At 49.6% G+C, this 20672-nt stretch overlaps 1 protein-coding gene across 3 annotated transcripts in view; it reads left to right on the top strand.

Annotated features, from left to right (window-relative positions):
• LOC116982817 (disintegrin and metalloproteinase domain-containing protein 12-like) overlaps positions 1-20672 on the top strand; it is a 118636-nt gene that overhangs the window by 81420 nt on the left and 16544 nt on the right. For all 3 annotated transcript variants that reach the window (XM_033036316.1, XM_033036298.1, XM_033036307.1), the window contains exons 12-18: positions 1210-1387; positions 1526-1618; positions 7216-7411; positions 12354-12462; positions 14823-15015; positions 16008-16085; positions 17429-17543. In XM_033036316.1, coding sequence (XP_032892207.1) covers positions 1210-1387; positions 1526-1618; positions 7216-7411; positions 12354-12462; positions 14823-15015; positions 16008-16085; positions 17429-17543 — 962 coding nt within the window. The remainder of the gene's footprint in view (positions 1-1209; positions 1388-1525; positions 1619-7215; positions 7412-12353; positions 12463-14822; positions 15016-16007; positions 16086-17428; positions 17544-20672) is intronic.

The following is a 20672-nucleotide window of genomic DNA, read 5'->3' as shown; positions in this document are numbered from 1 at the left end:
CGATCAGCCATGATCACATTGATGGCGGTGCTGGCTCGAAGGGCCAAATGGCCTCCTCCTGCACCTGTTGTCTATTGTCTAATGTCTCCCTCATCGATCACTCCCGTAGTGACTTCTTAGCCAATTAACCCTTCGCAGCTTAATCATGTTTTTCAGTCACTGGCTCAACCGCATGTACATTTTGGCTATTGCAGACGCTCAGCATCTGGCCTGGTGACTTAGCTCTTCACTAGTCACCACTGAGGCATTTAGCCAGCAAGAGTCAAGAGAGTTTTATTGTCACGTGTCCCAGATAGGACAATGAAATTCTTGCTTGCTGCAGCACAACAGAATATGTAAACATAATACAGAACAGGAGATAAAAGTTCAGCGAGCATTTAGCAGTGTCCACATAGTCAAGTATCCCAACATCCTCACTGGTTCCAAAATTTACTTCATCAGAGGCCTGTGGGTGTATGGAACGAGCTGCCAGAGGAGGAAGCTGAGGCAGGGAGTATTCACAGCATTTAAAAGACATTTGTACAGGTACATACAACGGAACTTCATGGTCGGGTCTAGATCCTACAACCACTGGGACTTGAAAGTGGCCCCAAAGTGGTGACTCTGCACACTGTCTCAGTGCGTTACTGCTGTACACTTGTACTGTACCTGAGATGCTGATCTAAGATGTATCTAACTGATACTTGTACCCGCTGAGTTCCTCCACTTTGTGTTCTACCTCTGCCTTCTAGTGGTGGACATGTCTTCCAGGGCAGGTTTCCTATTCTTTTCCATGTCTGTGGCCCTGATAATATTGTCATATCTGTACCACTGCCTCCAGAACCCCTACATGTATAGAGTACAGCATGGAAACAGGCCCTTCCACCCACCTGGTCCATGTCGACTGGGCAGTTTGTATACTGGGCAAGTCCCATTCACCCACATTTGCCCCATATCTCCATAAACCCCTGCAAGCCATGTATGTTATAAAAAGGTTCATATGTTTGAAAGATATGTAGACAGGTACATGGATGGGAAAGGTGATGTGGGCCAAACACAGGCAGGTGGGACTAGTTTCGATGGGGCATCTTGGTTGATATGGACGTTGGGCTGAAGGGCCCGTTTCCATGAGTGTATAACAAGGGTAACGTGAGTGTCGATGTGTGGGTGTGGACGGGAGGGGGTGCTGGAGGGGCCAGGCTGACTCTCTGTCTGCTGTCTGTCCCTCAGCTTTGAGATCCCCACCATGTTCAGCAGCTGCAGCCGAGAGGACCTGGAGAACAGCCTGCGGCACGGGGTGGGGGTCTGCCTGTACAACCTGCCGCCTCTACACTTGCTGGTGGAGGGGCCCGAGTGCGGCAACATGTACCTGGAGGAGGGCGAGGAGTGCGACTGCGGCACGGCTGGGGTAAGGAGGGGCTGAAGGGTCTGTTCCTGTGCTGTTCTATGTAATGCCCCAGCAGGAATCCCGGTTAGAGATACGTGTAAGTAAAGCTTCATTTTGACCCTTCCCCCGTCTTAACTCTCTGCATTGTTTTGTGCTCAGGAATGTTCGGATCGCTGCTGCCATCCTTTGACGTGTAAACTCATCCCAGGGGCTGCGTGCTCATCCACTGGTGCCTGCTGTAAGGACTGCAATGTAAGTAAGATGCTGGGCTTCTGCCTTCACCAGCTGGGCCAGAGTGCACGGTTGAACCAGACCCCCCCCCCCACAAACAATATCAATGGTGCAGATGTGCCAATGGTCGACAGCTACGAGTTCCTTGGTGTAAATATCATAGAAAATAGGTGCAGGAGGAGGCCATTCGGCCCTTCGAGCCAGCACTGCCATTCATTGTGATCATGGCTGATCGTCCCCAATCAATAACCCGTGCCTGCCTTCTCCCCATATCCCTTGACTCCACTAGCCCCTAGAGCTCTATCTAACTCTCTATTAAATCCATCCAGTGACTTGGCCTCCACTGCCCTCTGTGGCAGGGAATTCCATAAATTCACAACTCTCTGGGTGAAAACGTTTTTTCTCACCTCAGTCTTAAATGACCTCCCCTTTATTCTAAGACTGTGGCCCCTGGTTCTGGACTCGCCCAACATTGGGAACATTTTTCCTGCATCTAGCTTGTCCAGTCCTTTTATAATTTTATATGTTTCTATAAGAACCCCCTCATCCTTCTAAACTCCAGTGAATACAAGCCTAGTCTTTTCAATCTTTCCTCATATATACAGTCCCGCCATCCCAGGGATCAATCTCGTGAACCTACGCTGCATTGCCTCAATCACAAGGATGTCCTTCCACAAATTAGGAGACCAAAACTGTACACAATACTCCAGATGTGGTCTCACCAGAGCCCTATACAACCATATTACCAATGATCCGTCACGGACCAACCACGTTGGTGCGACAGCCAGGAAGGGGATATGGGGATAAGGCAGGAATGGGGTACTGATTGTGGATGATCAGCCATGATCACATTGAATGGCGGTGCTGGCTCGAATGGATGAATTAGATTAGATTAGATAGCCTTTATTGTCATTCAGACTGAAGTCTGAACGAAATTGAAGCAGTCATACATACAATACAATACAATAAAAAACAACAATAAACACATATTAACATCCACCACAGTGAGTCCACCCAACATCTCCTCACTGTGCTGGAGGCAAAAGTCATAGGTCTCCAGTCTCTTCCCTCCTCTTCTCCCTCTAGAAATTGTCTATTGTCTTTTGTCTAACTCCTCTACTTCCTCACGAGATTCAGGGAATTTGCCACATATACAATTGATAAAGGATTGGGCAGGCTAGATGCAGGAAAAATGTTCCCGAGGTTTGGGGGGAGTCCAGAACCAGGGGTCACAGTTTAAGAATAAGGAGTGGGCCATTTAGGACTGAGATGAAGAAAAACCTTTACACCCAGTTGTGAATCTGTGGAAATCTCTGCCACAGAAGACAGTGGAGGCCAATTCACTGGATATTATTCAAGAGAGAGTTAGATTTAGCTCTTCAGGCTAAAGGAATTAAGGGATATGGGGAGAAGGCAGGAACGGGGTACTGATTGGGGATGATCAGCCATGATCATATTGAATGGTGGTGCTGGCTCAAAGGGCCGAATGGCCTACTCCTGCACCTATTTTTCTGTGTTTCTATATTTCTATCACTCCAGCGACTTACACACTCGACACTTGCAACATGGAAAGCATAGTTGGGATACATCACAGCTTGGTTTGGGAACAGCTCAACCCAAGACCACAAGTAATTGCAGAGTTGTGGATGTAGCCCAGTCCATCACAAGGACCACACTCCCCACCATCGACTCCATCCACACTTCACGCTGCCTCAGGAAAGCAGCCAACATAATCAAAGACTTGTCCCACCACGGTCATTTTATCTTAGAAACATAGAAAATAGGTGCAGGAGGAGGCCATTCGGCCCTTCAAGCCTGCACCACCATTCATTGTGATCATGGCTGATCGTCCCCTATCAATAGCCCGTGCCTGCATTCTTCCTATATCCCTTGACTCCACTAGCCCCTAGAGCTCTATCTAACTCTCTCTTAAATCCATCCAGTGATTCGGCCTCCACTGCCCTCTGTGGCAGGGAATTCCACAAATTCACAACTCTCTGGGTGAAAAAGTTATTTTCTCACCTCAGTCTTAAATGGCCTCCCCTTTATTCTAAGACTGTGGCCCCTGGTTCTGGACTCGCCCACCATTGGGAACATTTTTCCTGCATCTAGCTTGTCCAGTCCTTTTATAATTTTATATGTTTCTATAAGATCCCCCTCATCCTTCTAAACTCCAGTGAATACAAGCCTAGTCTTTTCAACCTTTCCTCATATGACAGTCCCGCCATCCCAGGGATCAATCTCGTGAACCTACGCTGCACTGCCTCAATCACAAGGATGTCCTTCCTCAAATTGGGAGACCAAAACTGTACACAATACTCCAGATGTGGTCTCACCAGAGCCCTATACAACTGCAGAAGAACCTCTTTACTCCTATACTGAAATCCTCTTGTTATGAAGGCCAACATTCCATTAGCTTTCTTCACTACCTCCTAACATCCTCTTCACAGTTCACACTGCCACCCAGCTTTGTGTCATTGAATTGAATTGAATCCTTTATTTGTCATTCAGACCTTTCGGTCTGAACGAAATGTTGTTGCCTGCAGCCATACATGTAATAATAACAACACACAATAAACACAAATTAACATCCACCACAGTGAGTTCACCAGGCACCTCCTCACTGTGATGGAGGCAAAAGTCTTAGAGTTACTGTCTCTTCCCTCCTCTTCTCCCTCTGCGCTGAGGCGATACCCCACCGGGCGATGGTATCAGTCCCACGGTTCAAGCTCCGCGGCCCGGGGGTGGTCGAAGCTGCCGCCCTCCAGTCTAGCGGACGCAGCTGTTGCAACGGGAGCTCCGGAAAACAGGCACCAGCCTGTGACCTGCGAGCTCCCGACGATGTCGTCCACTGGCCTGCGGCCGAACCCCGGATTCAGGTCGCTGCCACCAGAATGCCGCCTCAGCCACCGGAGCACCGTCTCCGCCCCGCAGCGGGCCGCCCACACGGCAGCGTCTCAGCCCCGCTCCGGGCTGCCCCCACGGGCGCACCTTCCAGCCGGGAGCCGGTCCGCCCACACGGGAGCACCTTCCAGCCGGGAGCCGGTCCGCCCACACCGGAGCAACTTCCAGCCAGGACCCAGGCCGCCCTCACGGGAGCGCCTTCCAGCCGGTAGCCGTGCCGCCCGCACGGGAGTGTCTCAGCCCCGCGCCGTCCGCCCTCACCGGAGCGCCGAGTCGTGCCACTGCCCGAACGTCGCCGCAGCTCGGAGACGGCCAGCCTCGCTGGCTCTACCTCCGGATCCTCGAGGTTGGTCGCAGGTTGGAGGCCGCCAGCTCCGCCATTAGGCCTCAGCTCAGGCGGGGGATACGACAAAAAAGTCGCATTCCCCCGAAGGGAGAGACAGAAAGCCCTGTTTCACCCCCCCCCCCCCACACACATAACACCACCTAATAACCAAAAATTTAACTGAACTAGACAAAAAAAACAACACTAAAAAGTAAAAACAGACAGACTGCAGGCGAGCCGCAGCCGTTTCACAGCGCCGCCACTTCCGGAATCCGCAAACTTGCTAGTGTTGCTCCTAATTCCCTCTTCCAAATCATAAATATATATGGTAAACAGTTGCGGCCCCAACACTGAGCCTTGCGGCACTCCACTTGCCACTGCCTGCCATTCTGAAAAGGACCCGTTCACTCCTACTCTTTGCTTCCGGTCTGCCGACCAATTTTCTATCCATGTCAACACCCTACTCCCAATACCATGTGCTCTAATTTTAGTCACCAGACAGGACAACTTTGGAGGGATATGGGCCAAAAGCAGGCAGATGGGAATAATATAGATGGGACATGTTGGCCGGTGTGGGCAAGTTGGGCCAAAGGGCCTGTTTCCACACTGTATCCCCTACGAGTCTCGGCGGCGGCGGCAGCGGGTGCCTCGACGGTGTTGGAGCCTCAATGGCAATGGGAGCCTCGTTGACAACGGGAGCCTCGGTGGCAACGGGAGCCTCGGTGGCAGTGGGAGCCTCGGTGGACGGCGGTGGTGGGGCCGATGAGCATGAGGGGGGAGGGGAAGACCCGGCATGGAGGTCCCGATGTGAGGGACGGTGGCAACGGGAGCCTCGGTGGAAACGGGAACCTCGTTGGCAACAAGAGCCTCGGTGGCAACGGGGAGCCTCGGTGGCAGTGGGAGCCTCGTTGGCAACGGGAGCCTCGGTGGCAACGGGAGCCTCGGTGGCAACGGGAGCCTCGGTGGCAACGGGAGCCTCGGTGGCAGTGGGAGCCTCGGTGGCAGTGGGAGCCTCGGTGGACGGCGGTGGTGGGGCCTCGCGATCGACCCGCGATCAATGGTCGAGGAGCATGAGGGGGGGAGGAAAAGACCCGGCATGGGGGGACCGCTGTGAGGGATGGTGGGAGAAATAAGGGGGACCCGGTGGGGGTGGCACTAGTTTTAGACTCCTCTGCCCAGGGGATAAACCTGCGTTGGTTTGTTTGTTTGTTCATCTGTTCCGGTGAAGGCGATGTGCTCACGGCAGCCAGACAAGTCGCTTGTCTCTTTTTCTTCTTGTTTACACTTTTAATTTCAAGTTTTTGTGTACCTTGTGTGTTGTGACTGTCGGCAGACCAATTTCCCTCCGGGGATGAATAAAGTTTTATCGTATTGTATCGTGTCGTGTTGTAGAGGCAGAGGAGTGTGCTTGAACCTGGCATCTTCAGTCTCCTGGGGAAGTAGAGGCATTGGTCTGCATCCTTGGCTGAAGCTTCAGTGTGGTCCTTGCCTCAGAGGGCTGTGGATAGAGTTGCCAACTGTCCCGTATTAGCCGGGACATCCCGTATATTGGGCTAAATTGGTTTGTCCCATACAGGACCGCCCTTGTCCTGGATTTGACTGCTACTACTCGGGTCGAGGGGACTGTCGGGTCGGAGTGCGGTGTCCGGCCCCGCCTCACCTGTCCCGACGTACTGCAGCCCATGGAGTGCAGCAGCAGCAGCAGCACCTCACCAGTGGCCCCGTCGGTCGGCAGCCCGGCCAGCTGTCCGACCTTTGGACCTTCGCTTACCGCCGACACCACCAGGGAGGCGGTACAGGAGCCTCAGGTCTCGCACAAGCAGGCTGAGGAACAGCTTTTTCCAAAATACCATTACCCTGCTGAACTCACAGGCCTGACGCTAGCTATCTTTTATACTCTTTTATCTGTATATATTTATTTGCCTATGTACTAGTTTAATTCATCCACATTGTACATATTGTTTTAACCAGTATTTTTACTACTTTGCACTCTGATTAGATGCTAAACTGCATTTTGTTGGACCTGTACTCGTATTTGTGCAATGACAATGAAGTTGAATCTAATCTAATCTAACCACCCCTCCTCATGGCCGATCATCGGTTCGTGAGTTGGACGGGGCACCGGACTTTGTGAGCGATGTCGCGCGGCCAGGGCCAAACCTCCTCAGCCGGCCCGCTGTCTGGGCTTTGTGTACAGTCCAGCACCTGGGCCAACTCATCATTCACCCAGCCACGGCCTAGTCGGCCAACGAAATGCCGTTGGGAATGGGTCCCATATTTTGACCTTTTGTCCCTTATTTGGGAGTTAAAAAATTGGTGACCCTAATCTCAGCCCCCCCCCCCCCCCCCCCCCAACTGCCTGCCATCCTCTGATGCCGTTTTCCTTCAGTTCCTCCCAGCAGGCACGGTGTGTAGGCCCAGACGGGGAGAGTGCGACCAGCCCGAGTTCTGCACGGGAAGCTCCCAAGATTGCCCCAACAATCATTACATGAAAGATGGCTACACCTGCAGCAAAGGGACCTTGTTCTGCAACCAGGGGCTCTGTCAGTCTGCAGACAAGCAATGCCAGGAGATCTGGGGCGATGGTGAGTACAGGCTGCCGGCAGCCACTAGATGGCAGCACTGATCCCCTCCCCACACATGGCAGTGGCTCTGGGAGGTCATGTTGCAGTTGTACAATACGCTGCTGCATACTATACAATACAATACAATACAGTACAGTACAATACAATACAATACTATACAATACAATACTAGTACGAGACAATACAATATTATCGATCAACTACAAGACCGAGACAATACAGACGCGACGAGACAAGACCCTAGAGACGAGACGAGACAAGACGAGACGATACAAGGACAAGACGAGACGAGACTAGACAATGCGAGCGAGACAAGACAAGATCGAGACGAGACGAGGACAATAAGAGTACGAACAAGACAATACAAGTACGAGACGAGACAATCACGAGACAATACGATAAGAGACAAGAGAGACTGATACAATACAATCACGAGTGACTTATACTATACAATACTATACTATACAATACTATACTATACAATACTATACAATACTATACTATACAATACTATACTATACAATACAATACTATACTATACAATACAATACTATACAATACTATACAATACTATACTATACTATACAATACTATACTATACTATACTATACAATACAATACTATACTATACTATACTATACTATACAATACAATACAATACAATACTATACTATACTATACTATACTATACAATACTATACAATACTATACAATACAATACAATACTATACAATACAATTATTAGCCAAGTATGTTTTGCAACATACGAGGAATTTGATTTGGCATGCAGTCATAAAGCAACAGAACACATTTTAACATAAACATCCACCAGAGTGACTCCTCCACATTCCTCACTGTGATGGAAGGTGAAAAAAAAGTTCAATCTCTTCCCTTCTTTGTTCTCCCGCGGTCGGGGGCCGTGCCTCTTACCATCTTACTCCCGTAGCCGGCGGTGTTCGGGCCCTCTGCATCGGGTCGATCAAGCTCCTGCATCGGGGAGGAATTTCAGCTCCCCCACACTAGGTAATCAGACCCCGGGTCAGGGCTGGTCGAACCTTCTGCGTCATTGGAGCTCCCAACATCTACGGTTTCTACCCGAGACTGCGAGCTCTCGATGGTAAAGTCCACAGGCAATCCCAGGCAAGGAATCGCAGGCTCCGATGGTAAGTCCACGTCCCGCGGTGGGGCTAAAAGCCAGTCCCTTCGCGAGGCCTCCAGCTCCACGATGTTAGGCTGCAGAGCGACCGGAGATACGATCCGGAAAACAATCGCATCTCCGGCAAGGTAAGAGGCTGGAAAAAAGTTTCCCCCGACCCCTCCCCCACCCCCCACATATAAAACAAACCAGAGAACATTAACACAAACTTTCAAAACACACTAAAAGTAACAGAAAAAGACGAAAAAACAGACAGACTGTTGGTGAGGCTGCCAATCGTACAATACGTACAGCGCCCGTACAGCGCCCGTATTGTGTTCAGTTCTGCGCACCATGTTGTGAATGATTGTAGCAGGATCTGGATCGATTGGCCAGGTGGGCGGAGGAATAGTTGATGGAATTTAATACAGAGAAGTGTGAGGTGTTGCATTTTGGGATGTCGAACAAGGACAGGACCTACACAGTGAATAGTCGGCCTCTGGGTAGTGTTGTAGAGCAGAGGGATCTAGGAGTGCAGGTGCATTTTTCCTTGAAGGTCGAGTCGCAGGTAGATAAGGTGGTCATAAAGGCTTTTGGCACTTTGGCCTTCATCAGTCAGAGTATTGAGTATAGGGGTTGGGAGGTCATGTTGCAGTTGTATAAGACGTTGGTGAGACCGCATTTAGAATATTGTGTTCAGTTCTGGGCACCATGTTATGGGAAAGATATTGTCAAACTTGAAAGGGGTCAGAAAAGATTTACGAGAATGTTAGACAGGTACATGGATAGGTCAGGTTTGGAGTGATATGGACCAAGCGCAGGCAAGTGGGACTAGTGTAGCTAGGACATGTTGGCCAGTGTGGGCGAGTTGGGCAGAAGGACCTGTTTCCACACTGTATCACTCTATGACTCCATGACTCGAGGAAAGATGTGGTCAAGCTGGAAAGGGTGCAGAGAAACTTTACAAGGATGTTGCCAGGACTCGAGGGTGGGAGCTACAGGGAGAGGTTGAGTAGTCTAGGACCATTCCTTGGAGCACAGAGGATAAGGGGGTGATCTTATAGAGGTGTATAAAATCATGAGTGGAATAGATTGGGTAGATGCACACAGTCTCTTGGGCAGAGGAGGATATTTGAGAACCAGAGGACATAGTCTTAAGGTGAGAGGGAAAGGTTTTGTTGGAACCTGAAGGGTATCTTTTTTACACAGAGGGTGGTGGGTGTATGGAACCAGCAGCCACAGGAGGTAGTTGGGGGCAGGTAATATCCCAATGTTTAAGAAACAGTTAGACGGGTACATGGATAGGACAGGGATATGGATCAAACGCAGGCAGATGGGACTAGTGTAGATGGGACATGCTGGTCGGTGTGGGCAAGTTGGGCCGAAGGGCCTGTTTCCACGCTGTATCACTCTATGGCAGGGTTGGTGTCACACCTCCTCGTCCCTGGTGAAGCAGAGTCACAGTGGCAGGTAGCACGGACACAGGCCCTTCGGCCCAACACATCCATACTGACCAACATGTCCTATCTACACTAGTCCCACCTTTGACCCATATCCCTCTAAACCTCTTCTGAATCACTACTCCTGATTTAGAACATTCTGCCAGGGGTGATGGTGGAGGCAAATACCATAGTGGTGTTTAAGAGACTTTTGGACAGGCGCATAGATATGAATGAATGAATTGGCCAAGTATTCACATACAAAGAATTTGCCTTGGTGCTCCACCCGCAAGTGACAACATGACATACAGTGACAATTAGGAATGACACATAAAAATTAAATATTAATAATAAAACATTATTGATTAAACATGTGAATTGAATAAAATACCAGAGCAAAAGGAGGCTACAGATTTCTGATTATTACTAGTTGTGGAAAAAATCTGTTTTTATGTCTGGCTGTGGCAGCTGTGACAGTCCGGAGTTGCCTTCCAGAGGGAAGTGATTCAAAGAGTTTGTGGCCAGGGTGAGAGGGGTCAGAGATGAACTTACCCGCTCGCTTCCTGGCCCTTGCAGTATGTGCTAGGAGAGAGAAATGTATGCAGGGATTTTGGGCACCATATCTGAGGAAGGATGTGCTGGCTCTGCAGAGGGTCCAGAGGAGGTTTACAAGAATGATCCCAGGAATGAGCAGGCACTGGGCCTGTACTCGCTGGTTTAGAAGAATGAGGGGGGACCTCAATGAAACATACAGAATAGTGAAAGGCCTGGATAGGGTGAATGTGGAGAGGATGTTTCCACTAGTGGGAGAGTCTAGGACTAGAGGTCATAGTCTCAGAATTAAAGGACGTTCTTTTAGGAAGGAGATGAGGAGAAATTTCTTTAGTCAGAGGGTGGTGAATCTGTGGAAATCTTTGTCATAGACGACTGTGGAGGCCAAGTCAGTGGACATTTTTAAGGCAGAGATAGATAGATTCTTGGTTAGTATGGGTGTCAGAGGTTATGGGGAGAAGGCAGGAGAATGGGGTTAGGAGGGAGAGATAGATCAGCCATGATTGAATGGTGGAGAGGACTCGATGGGCTGAATGGCCTAATTCTGCTCCCTATGACCTGATCGATATACAATTATATGGGACTAGGGGAGAATACGTGTTCGGCACGGACTAGAAGGGTCGAGATGGCCTGTTTCCGTGCTGTAATTGTTATATGGTTATATGGTTATTATGAGATGCGTGGATAGTGCAGAGAGTCAGCACCTTTTTCCAGGGTAGAAGGTGTCACCCTGATAGAGGCCAAACACAAACATAGAGTGGGTAATAAGATGTATGATCTGTGTATGAAAGAACTGCAGATGCTGGTTTAAATCGTAGGTAGACACAAAATGCTGGAGTAACTCAACGGGACAGGCAGCATCTCTGGAGAGAAGGAATGGGTGATGTTTCGGTTCGAGACCCTTCTTCAGACAGAAGATGTACAGTATGATGTGCTTGCCTTCATTGGTCAGGGGAATTGAGTATTCGAGTCAGGAAGTCATGCTGCAGTTTATGGGACTGTGGTCAGGCCGCATTCGGAGTCTTGCCTGCAGTTCTGGTCGCCCCCATTTACTGGAATGTATGCAATCTCCCATAACGTAGACGAGGAAACACTTTTTGGCACACAGTTGTGAGTCTGTTGAATTCTCTGCCTCAGAGGGCGGTGGAGGTCGGTTCTCTGGACACTTTCAAGAGAGAGCTAGGTAGGGCTCTTAAAGATAGAGGAGTCAGGGCATATGTAGAGAAGGCAGGAACGGGGTACTGATTGGGTATGATCAGCCATTGAATGGCGGTGCTGGCTCAAAGGGCCGAATGGCCTACTCCTGCACCTATTGGGTATTGGAAGGATGTGGGGGCTTTGCTGCAAAAGAATCCAAGTCTGTCCAACCTCCCCCTGTAGCTAATACCCTTTGATCCAAGCACCAACTCCCCCTGTAGCTAATACCCTTTGATCCAAGCATCAACCTCCCCCTGTAGCTAATACCCTTTGATCCAAGCACCAACCTCCCCCTGTAGCTAATACCCTTTGATCCAAGCACCAACCACCCCCTGCACCCTCTCCAGAGCCTCCACGTCCTTCTTCTGATGGGGTGACCAGAGGTAATACAGAAACAGGCCGTTGGGCCCAGCCGGTCCGTGCCGACCAAGATGCCCATCCGAGCTAGTCCCACTGGCTCATTCCTCAGGGACATGGCAGCTCAGGAACAGGTCCTCCGGGCAGTTCAAACATCTCCCCTCCCTTTCCCGCTCGCTTGGTTGGGATGTGGCCGCACGCAGTTAACAGCACGAGGACGGTGAAGTTACGGCGGGTTAATCTGCCGCCTTCTCTCCCATAGGTGCGATGTCGGCCGAGCAGATCTGCTATGAGGTAACCAACGGAGAAGGAAACCAGTTTGGCAATTGTGGCCAGAACGAAAACAACGAGCATATTCCATGCCGAGATGAGTACGTGCCTAACATCCTGACTTTGCACAAACACGCACCTGACCTAATACAGGGATTTGATCCCGAGAATAACTGACACGTTAGCGCTGTTTCATGACATTTGAATTATAATTTAACAAGTTCATCGCGGGTGGCACATTGTTGCAGCGGTAGAGTTGCTGCCTCACAGCACCCGGGTTCAATCCTGACCACGGGGTGCTGTCTGTGTGGAGTTTGCAGTCCTCCCCGTGACGCATGCCTTTCCTCTGGATGTCACATCCCAGAGACGTGCAAGTTTGTACGTTCATTGGCTTCTGTAAATTGCCCTTAATTTGTAGGATGAAAAAGTGGGAGAACATGGAACTGCTACGCGAGTGATCAGTGGTCAGCATGGACTTGATGGGCCCAATGGCCTGGTTCCACGCTGTATCTATAAACTAAACTGGAGTAACTCAGCGGGTCAGGCAGCACCTCCAGAGAAGGAATGGCTCATGACCCTTCTTCAGACTGAGAGTCAGGGGAAAGGGAAACAAGAGATATAAATGGTGGAAATGGTAAATTCATTGGAGTTGAGAAGGATGAGAGGATATATTATTGAAACATATAAAATTATTAAGGGATTGGACACGCTAGATGCAGGAAACATGTTTCCGACGTTGGGGAGTCCAGAACCAGGGGCCACAGTTTTTGAATAAGGGGAAGTCCATTTAGAATGGAGGTGAGGAAACACTTTTTCACACAGAGAGTTGTGAATTTTTGGAATTCTCTGCCTCAGAGGGCAGTGGAGGCCGATTCACTGGATGCATTCAAAAGAGAGTTAGATAGAGCTATTAGGGCTAGCGGAATCAAGCAGTATGGGGAGAAGGCAGGAACGGGGTACTGATTGGGGATGATCAGCTATGATCACATTGAATGGCGGTGCTGGCTCGAAGGGCCAAATGGCCTCCTCCTGCACCTGTTGTCTATGTATCTATGGTGATATCGAGAGATATGGAACAAACAAAAGATATGCAAAAAGCAACAATCATCAAGGAAAAGTGGAGCCCACAATGGTTCATTGTTGGCTGTGGGCTGGGTGATAACGAGTTATACAGACATTGAAACTCATCAGGACGTCAGTGAGATTAGTACGATGATTAGGATGTCGGCAGGACGGAGAGGGAGAGGGGATGCAAGGGTTACTTGAACTTGGAGAAATCAATATTCATTCCCTTGGCCAAGCAAAATAGATGCTGTTCCTCCAATTGGCGCTGGGCCTCACTATGACAGTGGAGGAGGCCCAGGACAGAAAAGTCAGTGTGGGAATCAGCTAGGCCCAGGCGGACTGAGCGGAGGTATTGATTGTGTTTATATGACAACTGGAGTGGTACATGTCTCGAAATGTATAAAGGGGTATGGGCCAAGTGTGGACAAATGGGACTAGTTTAGATGGGGCAAATCTGTCGGTATGGGAAAGTTGGGCTGAAAGGCCTGTTTTCATGCTGTGTAAATCTATGAGTCCAAGTGATCTTTCCTCATTTAAATCCAAGTCTACACACACACCTCACTCGATGATCTTCTAATATCCTTGCTAAACTCTGCTTAGTTATAAAAGCAACCAGCCCTCCTCTGTTTACGGCAACTCTCTCCTGCCTCTGGTGGGGGTTGGGGTGGGGCGGGGGTTGGGGTGGGGGGGGGGGTTTGGGTTGGGGTGGGGGTTGGGGTGGGGGGGGTGAGGTGGGGGGGGTTGGGGGGTTCCGCTGTGTGGTAAATATTCCATCATTCTATATTTGAGACTTTGTCCAAAACACAATATTACTGATGCACCCCTTGTGTTTATTCTCGGGGTATCATTTTCACCTGAAACATTGTAAAATGCAGCACAGGAACAGGCAGGCAGTGCAGCAGTAGAGTTGCTGCCTCACAGCGCCAGAACCGGGTTCCATCCTAACTACGGGTGCTGTCTGTACGGAGCTTGTACCTTCTCCCCGTGACCTGTGGGGGTTTTCTCCAGGTGCTCCGGTTTCCTCCCACACTCCAAAGATGCACAGGTTTGTAGGTGAATTGGCTTCGGTAAAATTGTAAATTGTCCCTAGTGTGTGTAGGATAGTGTTAGTGCGCGGGGATCGCTGGTCAGCACGGATTCGGTGGGCCGAAGGGCCTGTTTCCGTGCTGTATATCTAAACTAAACTAAACCAGCCCACCCTGTCAGACTTTTGATCAGACTTTAATGGCTTTACCTTGCACTAGACGTTATTCCCTTATCATGTATCTGTACACTGTGAATGGCTCGATTGTAATGGTGTATAGTCTTTCTGCTGACTGGTTAGCAGGTAGCATGTGCATCTTGGAGGGTAGTGGTTGTATGGGGTGAGGCCAGCGTGTGATTGTCACCCCTGCAGGGACGTCCTTTGCGGGAAGATGCAGTGTAAGGGGGGAAGTGTAAAGCCCATCCGTGGAGGCAACGTGCACGTCATCACCAGCTCGCTGCTCTACCGGGGTGTCAAGCACGAGTGCCGGGCCACCTACACCACCTTCGAGGATGCCAGCAGCTCCGACCTCATCCGCCCGGGCACCAAGTGTGGGCACCAGAAGGTAAGCGGGAACAAGGGCTGCTCTGGAGAGAGTGGGGCTGCAACTCCACCCCTCCTGTTGGCTCCACAGTCACGGAGTGGCGTGCAACGTCAAGGCAAAGGAAAGGAAGTTAATTAGGGCCTGTCCCACTTATGCGATTTTTTCACCTTCTGCAGTTGTACAGAGCCCTAGTGAGACCATACCTGGAGTATTGTGTGCAGTTTTGGTCCCCTAATTTGGGGAAGGACATTCTTGCTATTGATGGAGTGCAGCGTAGGTTTACAAGGTTAATTCCCGGGATGGCGGGACTGTCATATGCTGAGAGAATGGAGCAGCTGGGCTTGTACACTCTGGAGTTTAGAAGGATGAGAGGATATCTCATTGAAACATATAAGATTGTTAAAGGGCCTGTCCCATTTGGCCATCATTTGCGCGTAAATTACGCTACATCATTTACGTGTCATGACGCACGATGCACGATGCGACGTGACAGCACGTGATGCGAGCATGGTGCGCGATGACATAGGCAGTGACACGCAGCCGTGTGCGGAGTCGCAGGATTTTGTGATGTACAGGCCCTTAAGGGTTTGGACATGCTAGAGGCAGGAAACATGTTCCCGATGTTGGGGGAGTCCAGAACCAGGGGCCACAGTTTAAGAATAAGGGGTAAGCCATTTAGAACAGAGACAAGGAAACACTTTTCCACCCAGAGAGTTGTGAGTGTGGAATTCTCTGCCTCAGAGGACAGTGGAGGCCGGTTCTCTGGATACTTTCAAGAGAGAGCTAGATAGGGCTCTTGAAGATAGCGGAGTCAGGGGATATGAGGAGAAGGCAGGAACAGGGTACTGATTGGAGATGATCAGCCATGATAATATTGAATGGCGGTGCTGGCTCGGTGCCGAATGGCCCACTCCTGCACCTATTGTCTATTGCCAGTGATATGTTGCTTGGGTAGTGTGCGGGCAATGCCAGTGAGTATGCGATGCACTAACACACTGATCTTTGTTTCACAGGCCTGTATTAATGCCAAGTGCCAGAACGTAGCCCAGTTGCATGTGGGAAGCTGCCACAAGACGTGTAACAACAATGGGGTAGGACATTGATCATCTCAGTCATCGCCACCCAGGATCAACGGGCAGGGGAGGGGCGGCCAACACATTCAATGCCCTTTACATTAGTTTACCCACGGTGTTGCAGACTGAGTCTTCATTAGTTCCCTGTCAACCGTGATGGGGAGAAAGCGGGAGAATGGGGTCCAGAGGGAAAGATAGATCAGCCATGATGGAAGACGGAGTAGACGCGATGGGCCGAATGGCCTAATTCAGCCCACTGAGTCCACGCTGACCATCGATCACCCGTTCACACTAGTTCTCATCCACTCCCCACTCACTAGGTCAATTTACAAATCAACTAATGAGACCACAAACCCGCATCCGCGGTTACAAGGAGACCATTGTGCCGTCCTTGCGTTTGCATGTAGACCTCCATCCAGTGCTGTTTACAAGAGCATTCTCAAAACGCTTGCCGCTGTGTTATATGACAGAAGGTGATTGTGGATTAACCCTTACCATTTATAATCTCCACTACACATATATGTGTCCGCCCATTACATGGTATTACGGTACTACACGGTACTAAACTAACAAGGTCAGCCAGATCCCAGGAGCCACGCCGAGCTGGGTATGAATGGCTGGCAGTTTAAATGTTCTGGATTACTTATGGAATAAAGACTAATCTTTCACTATGCGTTCTCCACAGATGCTGCCTGACCCGCTGAGTTACTCCAGCACTGTGTGAAACGTCACCTATCCATGTTCCCCACAGATGCTGCCTGACCCGCTGAGTTACTCCAGCACTGTGTGAAACGTCACCTATCCATGTTCTCCACAGATGCTGCCTGACCCGCTGAGTTACTCCAGCACTCTGTGTGAAACGTCACCTATCCATGTTCTCCACAGATGCTGCCTGACCCGCTGAGTTACTCCAGCACTCTGTGTGAAACGTCACCTATCCATGTTCTCCACAGATGCTGCCTGACCCGCTGAGTTACTCCAGCACTCTGTGTCTTTTCCTGCAATGACAGGGGGATACAGTTGAGGGGGCAGGTTGGCAGATGGGGGGAGTAAGTGACAAAGGCGGGTTGTGATAAGGAGACAAAAGGGAGTGGGATAAGGAGAGAAGAGGAAGGCGATGTAAAGCTGGATGGAGGGATACGGGTGGAAGGGAAAGAACTGTAATAGCCCCTGCCTCAACTACCACCTCTGGCAGCTCGTTCTATACACCCACCACCCTCTGTGTGAACAGAGCAGTGATTTGGGGAGAGGTTTGTAAATACTCCCTGGAGGTGTGTTGGTTACTCGACCGGCTGTAAGCCTGTGTTTCTATGTAAACCTGTGCTGCACGGCTGCTGACATCAGGTATGTTTTTGTTCCAGGTGTGTAACAATAATGGCAACTGTTTCTGTGATCAGGGCTGGTCTCCTCCTTACTGCAATTCCAGCGGCACGGGCGGCAGCCTCGACAGTGGGCCATTTCTAGCTGAACAACCAGGTACGCAGCACGCTCCAGCACATCCGTCAATGGCCTGTTGTGTCTGTCCGAGTCTATGGTCGTTACTGTCAGTACTGAGTCTATGGTCATCATTGTCTGGACTGAGTGTGGTCATTTCTGTCATATGTCACTGGACAAGCGAGATGCAGGAAAAATGTTCCCAATGTTGGGCGAGTCCAGAACCAGGGGCCACAGTCTTAGAATAAAGGGGAGGTCATTTAAGACTGAGGTGAGAAAAAACTTTTTCACCCAGAGAGTTGTGAATTTATGGAATTCCCTGCCACAGAGGGCAATGGAGGACAAGTCACTGGATGGATTGAAGAGAGAGTTAGATCGAGCTCTAGAAGCTAGTGGAGTCAAGGGATATGGGGAGAAGACAGGCACGGGTTATTGATAGGGGACGATCAGCCATGATCACAATGAATGGCGGTGCTGGCTCAAAGGGCCGAATGGCCTCCGCCTGCACCTATTTTCTATGTTTCTATGTACCAAGGTACAGTGAAAAGCTTTGTTTTGCATGCTGTACAATCAGATCAGATAATACTCTATATAAATACAAACAGGTCAAACTCCAATCTAATAGGTAGAGCAAAAGGGAAGATACAGAGTGCAGAATATAGTTCTCAGCATTATAGCGCATCAGTTCCACAGACTAAGTCCAATGTCCGCAATGCAGTAGAGGTGAATCGGACAGTACCCTAGCTTCTGGAAGGGCCGTTCAGAAGCCCGATAACAGAGTATAAGAAGCTGTTCCTCCAACGGCCCCGATCCATGCCGGGCCGGCAGCACAGAGAGGGATGTAGAATGAGAGGACTCATACAGGAGTGTATTTGAGTCATTCCTCACCCTGCTCAGCCCTTGGTGAGTCCTCCACCAATCCCATAATCCAGTTTCAGAGCGCAGTGGCACACAGCATGGAATCTGTGTGACTTCAAACACGACAGTACCTTCAGATATATCCGAGGACATTGCGGGAAACTAGAGAGGAAATTGCGGGAGCCCTGGTTGAAATTTACGAGTCGACCTTAAATACAGGAGAGGTGCCAGAAGACTGGAGGGGGGCAAATGTTGCACCTCTTTTCAAGAAGGGCTACAGGGAAAATGCTGGGAACTATAGGCTGGTGAGCTTAACATCTGTAGTTGGTAAATTACTGGAGAATATTCTGAGGGATAGGATATACAGGCATTTGGATGGGCAAGATCTGATTAGGGACAGTCAGCATGGTTTTGTGTGTGGGAGGTCGATTCTCACAAATCTAATTGATTTTTTTGAAGACGTGACCATAAGATTGATGAGGGCAGAGATGTTGTGTACATGGACTTCAGTAAGGCGTTTGATAAGGTGCCACATGGTTGGCTGCTCTGGAAGCTTAGATCTCATGGGATTGAGGCAGTGCAGTGTAGGTTCACGAGATTGATCCCTGGGATGGCGGGACTGTCATATGAGGAAAGATTGAAAAGACTAGGCTTGTAATCGCTGGAGTTTAGAAGGATGAGGGGATCTTATAGAACCATATAAAATTATAAAAGGACTGGGCAAGCTAGATGCAGGAAAAATGTTCCCAATGTTGGGCGAGTCCAGAACCAGGGGCCACAGTCTTAGAATAAAGGGGAGGTCATTTAAGACAGACGTGAGAAAAAAATCTTTTCACCCAGAGAGTTGTGAATTTATGGAATTCACAGCCACAGAGGGCAGTGGAGGCCAAGTCACTGGATGGATTTAAGAGAGAGTTAGATAGAGCTCTAGGGGCTAGTGGAGTCAAGGGATATGGGGAGAAGGCAGGCACGGGTTATTGATAGGGGACGATCAGCCATGATCACAATGAATGGCAGTGCTGGCTCGAAGGGGCGAATGGCCTCCTCCTGCACCTATTTTTATGTTTCTTTGTTTCTATGTGATCCAAGGAGAGATAGCAAATTGAATGGATAGCAGATTGGCTCCATGGAAGGAAGCAGAGGGTGATGATGGGCATGTTAAAGACTGACTGATGTTATCTGACATTCCTGATCTGTACAATGTCTAATCCTGCCTTGGTAACACAGAAGTATGACCACCTCTTGAGCGACCAACCACTCATTTGACAATTTGCTCTATTGTCTTGTTTCTAGCACAATCCTGTTCTTTCAACAGTCTTGTACTACTTATGTATAACTCAAGTGTTTGCTCAAACTGGAGGAATGGCCGATCATACTCTGTGTAGGAAGGAACTGCAGATGCTGGTTTACACCAAAGATAGACACAAAGTGCTGGAGTAACTCAGTGGGCAGGCAGCATCTCTGGATGGAAGGAATGGGTGACGTTTCGGGTGGAGACCCTTCTTATAGAAGGAATGCGTGATGTTTCAGAGTGAAGAAAGGTCTCGAGCTGAAACGTCACCCATTCCTTCTATCCACAGATGCTACCCACCCTCATTCTGCTGGGGTAGCTTACAGCCCAACCATATCAATGTTGAATTCTCCAATTTTAGGTAACTTACCACCAAACAACCCCCCACACCCTCTCTTCCTTGTGTCCCACCTGGATACACTCATTTAACCCTACCCCTTCACCCTGCCCCCTTCCACCTACACTCCTTCCTCTGGTTTCATATTTCATGCCTCTTCTCTCCTTATTACACACTTCTTGTCTTTCATCTCTGGTCTTTGTCCACCATCTGCCAATCCCCTCTCATCTGTATCCACCTATCACTCGCCACTTTGCCATGCCCCCTCCTCTCTTCCAGCCTTCTCCCCCTACTACAATCAGTCTGACGAAGGCTCCCGATCCGAAACGTCACCTATCCATGTTCTCCACAGATGCTGCCTGACCTGCTGAGTTACTCCAGCACTCTGTGAAACATCACCTATCCATGTTCTCCACAGATGCTGCCTGACCCGCTGAGTTACTCCAGCACTCTGTGAAATGTCACCTATCCATGTTCTCCACAGATGCTGCCTGACCCGCTGAGTTACTCCAGCATTCTGTGAAACGTCACCTATCCATGTTCTCCACAGATGCTGCCTGACCCGCTGAGTTACTCCAGCATTCTGTGAAACGTCACCTATCCATGTTCTCCACAGATGCTGCCTGACCCGCTGAGTTACTCCAGCTTTTGTGTCTTTTTTTGTAAGGCAGCAATTTTAGTTTAG

The sequence above is a fragment of the Amblyraja radiata genome, chromosome 1 (genome assembly GCF_010909765.2).
Source record: "Amblyraja radiata isolate CabotCenter1 chromosome 1, sAmbRad1.1.pri, whole genome shotgun sequence".
Taxonomy (NCBI): Eukaryota; Metazoa; Chordata; class Chondrichthyes; order Rajiformes; family Rajidae; genus Amblyraja; species Amblyraja radiata.
This window is presented reverse-complemented; position numbering and strand designations above follow the sequence as displayed.